Below are 5,000 nucleotides of genomic sequence, written 5' to 3'. Positions count from 1 at the left end.
CACGGAAGACGGGCTGGGGAGATAACCTCACACAAACTTCCTGTTTTAACACTTTTACACTAACACTATGCTGCATTATTATTATGGTGATGATGATGATGATTATTATTAGTGCCTGAAAGAAGAGTGCAGGTATAAAGTGCCTTATGAGGGTATGTTTTTGAAGGGTTATGTAGAGAAATGAAACGTAAACGTTACGGAATTTACTGACGCTGTAAAGGTCCTGTTGGTTCACGCTCAGGCGGTGGTACTGTGAGTGACTTCAGAAACACCGGGGACCAGACCAATCAGAAATGGGACAGAGATGGTGTGTGTGTGTGTGTGTGTGTGTGTGTGTGTGTTTATGGGGACTTCTGTATGCAAAAAGCCAGTAAGAAGCACAAAAATCGTAGAAAGTCTTCATACACAGATGGAGGTTTTCTTAGCAACACGTCTTCCTAAACCTATTTAAAAACATTTAAACGCAAAAGAACGTGCTGAAAGCGTTCTCATGGCCCGATCTGGAAGGTTGTAATGGACACTGCTGTTAAAGTGAGCTTCAGTGAAGATCCCACTGAGGAAGGCATGAGAGGAGATCTGGTGAATTATGAGAAGTGTATATGGAAATTTTGATGAAATCGTCGCTTTTAAAAGAACACTAACATTGTGTTTCAGCCTGATCTACACTATAGGACCTCAACAAATCCACTCAGTCAGAATTCAAGGATTCTCGAGTACATTTGACAAGATCTGAGAAGATCTTGAATTTAGGAGTCACCTGAATGACCTTCTGTCTATAGTGTGAGTGTAGGCTCATCAGATGAACCCCAATCACACTGATCTTACGAGTCATTTTGAAATCACAGCAGCTTGGTGATTTTGGATGAGCAGACACAGCTGGAGCAACATCTCCATTAGTATCTGCTCATTGTTCTTAATGAAATGATTAGGTGACCAGAATCGTACACCAAAGCAGCAGGTACGCGAACATCTCGCGTTTTCCGTATCTCAAACTAGTCATATGAATGAAGATGATTGTCAGCCAATCACAGGCGAGCTGCACTAAAGTTGCTGTAACATCAGCAGGAGAGCACGACACTTCCTTTACAGGGTTTCCATCAGGGTTTCCAGGTGAGCAGAAGGCATTCAGTGCACTTTCTTTTGCACAGCAGAATTAAAGTATCAGGGTGAAGTGACTGTAGGACACAGGAGCCAGTGATCGGTGTGATAACCTCCTGCGTCTTTATCTTCCAATGTAAAAATAAACACGTTTTAAACATGAAAATAATAAACAGCAGCCTGTTTGTTTCATAGAAACATTTCTACCTTTTTTTAAAAGTGATATATATATATATATATATATAAGACTGTAATGCACTACTATGAGCTGTTATAACTGTACACAACGCCCATGTGCCTGAGTGCCTTATCTTAGTTTGTACCAATTTTACATAAAGAAAACATGAACTCGTGTAAACGCCCACTGTTTTTTTTTTTTATCATTGTTTTATTCTTATTTTGTCTTTTAATAAAAAAGAAATACTACAACAGTGTGAAAAAAATTATTACAGATATATTACATACTCATCTGGTTTTCTTAATAATGACATCATATACATATACACTCACGTGTTCAGTTTACATCAAATAAAAAACAGAAATAAATCACTGATAAACCCAGAGTGCTGCACACAGGAGCTCAGATAAAGGCAGTGTGTGTGTGTGTGTGTGTGTGTGTCTGTTAGTGTGTGATAGTATATAATGTGTAATAAAGCTTCTGTCCACTAGATGGCTCTCTAACTTCAGCCTTTACTCTTCATTCTCCTCATCCAATACTGACAGCAATACAACTCAGTCAATATCTATTTACACCAGAAGGCGTTTGGGGGAAAGTGACGTCATCATATGAGAAACCGTTTAGTGAGAAAAGGAATGAATGAAGGCATCGAGTTTGCTGTTGATTGGAATGAGACATGTCTGGTGTCCGATGTCTGTTTTGTTTTAGTTTTAGAATATCTGATTCAACACACACACACACACACACACACACACACACACACACACACACACACACACACACACACACACACACTCCTTAGTTAGAATAAAGAGTTTGAATGCTCTGTGGGATAAAAAGGATTGTTGGGTGTCTGAGTTCAATTTGAGACTGCAGGAGAAAATCTCCAGATAGAGACATTAATAACATTCTTATTACAGCAGAATCAGAATGAAACAGCAGTTGTGTGTGTGTGTGTGTGTGTGTGTGTGTGTGTGTGTGTGTAACGTGAAAAGCTCCACATGGTGAAAAATGTCTACTATAATCACAGTGAAGTAACACGCTTGAATAAAGGGTCACACACACCTACGTGATGAAGACGTTGCACTTGTGTGTGTGTGTGTGTGTGTGTGTGTGTGTGTGTGTGTGTGTTTGTGTGTGTGTGAGAGAGAGAGTTATAAAATGAATATATATATATATATATATAAGATGTAAAGGTCCTGTTGGTTCACGCTCAGGCGGTGGTACTGTGAGTGACTTCAGTACATATATATACACTTCTACAGGGTGTGTGAAAAAGACAATCATTTAGCATTCTGTAACGCGTGAACCAAGACAATTCCACGAGGTGGGAAGCACCCAAAACATTTCAACACCACCGACCTTATCAGACATTTGAAGGTCAGTCACGTCAATGAATATGAGCGATTTTCAGTGTTGGCTAGCGCTAAGAGGAAGAGGGACAGTTTTCACATTTCAGCACACGTTACACAGAGCGTAGCCGAGCACAGGCTTCTGCTTCACATGTAGATGATTAACATCAACGATTCTCTTCTTTTCATTTTAATATTTAATACGCATTGTTGTTAAATATTGTTTAATAAATAATGCTAGGCCTCCAATAGACCCTGTAACCCTGATAGGAGCAGCCGTATACACTACATACCGGCTCTACTTTTATTTCTGTAACCTGGAGATATTTCACTTTCAAATTCTAAAAGAAATCAAATCTGTTCACATCGATCACTACAAGTGGGAAAGCGGCGAGTTCTTACACACCTGACACACACTTACATTTACTTCTTTCCTCAGATCTTCATTACACATGAATTCTTTTCTTCTATCAAAATCCCTAAACAATAAATTCCTAATGAATACAGGAAACACGCCCCTATAAAGTACATGAACACACTTGAGAGATGAAGAGATGTAAAAGAAACGTATTGAAACTGCAAGTTCAGCTTTACTGGTGTCCCGGGGAGGCAAATATCACACACGAGGTGAGAGCAAAACGTTTCGAGACGAGCTCCGTTTACGAGAAAGTACTTTATTTATCTACGTTTCCAGATCTGGTGAGTACAGTGGGTGCGGAAGTGAGATCATGTGGATTGTTCTCCGACCATGATCATGCACGAGATCCTGAAAGATGTCGACATTTTCGGGGGTTGAGCTCGTCAAAGGTCTTCCTGATCTCATGTCGTCTTGATGTTCTTCAGTTCCGTCCACCTCAAACAAATCATTGCAGTGTCGCCGTTTGTCTGACGTACGCCACGTTGAACGTCTCTGTGGAAGATTTTCCCAGTTTCACGCAGAATTTCACGTTCGCTCTTTGTTCTAACTTGGTAACACGTGGAACAGCACCAGTTACACCCCTGCTTGTGATATCACCTCATAAACTCTGTAGTATTTGCTGTTGTGGAACAGAATCTTTCAATAGTATAATATAATAATCCAGGCATGTGTTTAAAACTGATTGATTACTGCTGGTTCACTCTGTTCCCTGAGTCTCATTACTCCCTTTTCTACACACACGTGATGAATATGAAGCAGAGACTTTATTCTCCTGTAGTTGCTCTGATATTTGGTTTTGCTCACCACAGCAGCACTGTGAACATCACGCTCTATCATCTAACCTGCTCTCAGCTCAACAGACATTTCAGAGTTTCTCTTCCTGCAGCAGGTTTGATGATTGTGAATCTGTTACACAACACAAACGTGAACATTGTTGTTTGAGGGGCTCAAATTCCACCCAGGAGATATCAGCAGACCCTCAGCACAGTACTGTTTGGTGTCTCTTGCAGTTGGAGCTAGATCATTCATTCATTCATTCATTCATTCATTCATTCATTCACTCATTCATTTACCCACTCATTCACTCATTTATTCACTCACTCACTCATTCACTCACTTGTTTAGTTATTCATTTACTTATTCTTTCACTCATTCATTCATTCACTCACTCATTCATTCACTCATTCATTTACTCATTCACTCATTCATTCACTCATTCATTCACTCATTCACTCGCTCTCTCGTACACTCAGCCATGGAGAACATCAGCAGGTCTGGTGATGGTGAAAACGCTCTTTTCCTCTGTAGCTTGTAGAACCCGAGTCATGTTGGAGGTGTCTCACAGCCTCAGACCTGAGAAGAAGTTTCGTGTTGGAATCAGACTCAGAGGACACTTCATTACGTTCTTTTATTTAAGCGTTTCACACTGTTTGCTTGTTATGTGACTGATAGGACCAGAACGAGTCTGAAGGTGAGTAGAGGTCGAGTGATTGCTGGCGGCGGTGAGAAGGTTCACAAGAGAATCACTGACTGTGTGCTGTTTGTTTTTACACGGAGAGCGCTAGATTATATTAATTATTTAAAATTTATTAATTATATAATTAGATTTATTAAAATAATATATATTAATATTTATTTCATCTAGCACATCTTCAAGATTTAGTTCTGTTTTTTAATTTTTATCATTAATTTCAGTACTCTGGATTGTTTACATGGAGTGTTGTGTGTTTGTTTTTGTGATTAATTGGTTATCAGCAAGTAAAATCCGTCCTCGCTATGGGTTCTAATCCAGTACGGGGTCGACCTCTAACGCTGGAGCAGTGTGAACATCCTGAGCTCTGTTTACACCTGGTTATTATTATTAACCCTAACCCTATTATTAATAGAACATGAACCTGTCTTTTAGCTCCACTGCCGTTCAAACTTATTTGCATAATTTGCAAATTACTCAGAA

General features: G+C 39.6%; 2 protein-coding genes across 3 annotated transcripts in view; one reads left to right on the top strand and one right to left on the bottom strand.

The window, feature by feature from the left end:
* Positions 1-1,524, top strand: part of card19 (caspase recruitment domain family, member 19) — a gene marked incomplete at its 5' end in the record, with an annotated part of 3,745 nt that extends 2,221 nt beyond the window's left edge. Inside the window, one exon of the mRNA XM_083534619.1 lies at positions 1-1,524. This exon is cut by the window's left edge and continues 88 nt beyond it. Within this exon, the coding sequence (XP_083390745.1) occupies positions 1-25 (25 nt within the window). The 3' untranslated portion in view covers positions 26-1,524.
* A 2,271-nt stretch (positions 1,525-3,795) lies between these two features.
* Positions 3,796-5,000, bottom strand: part of ninj1 (ninjurin 1) — a 9,179-nt gene continuing 7,974 nt past the window's right edge. For both annotated transcript variants that reach the window (XM_083533870.1, XM_083533869.1), the window contains one exon: positions 3,796-4,399. The gene's annotated coding sequence lies outside the window, so the exon portion shown is untranslated. The remainder of the gene's footprint in view (positions 4,400-5,000) is intronic.

The sequence above is a fragment of the Silurus aristotelis genome, assembly GCF_946808225.1.
Source record: "Silurus aristotelis genome assembly, chromosome: 28".
In the NCBI taxonomy this organism is placed as follows: Eukaryota; Metazoa; Chordata; class Actinopteri; order Siluriformes; family Siluridae; genus Silurus; species Silurus aristotelis.
The sequence above is the reverse complement of the archived record's forward strand: the minus strand, read 5'-3'. Positions and strand labels throughout refer to the sequence as shown.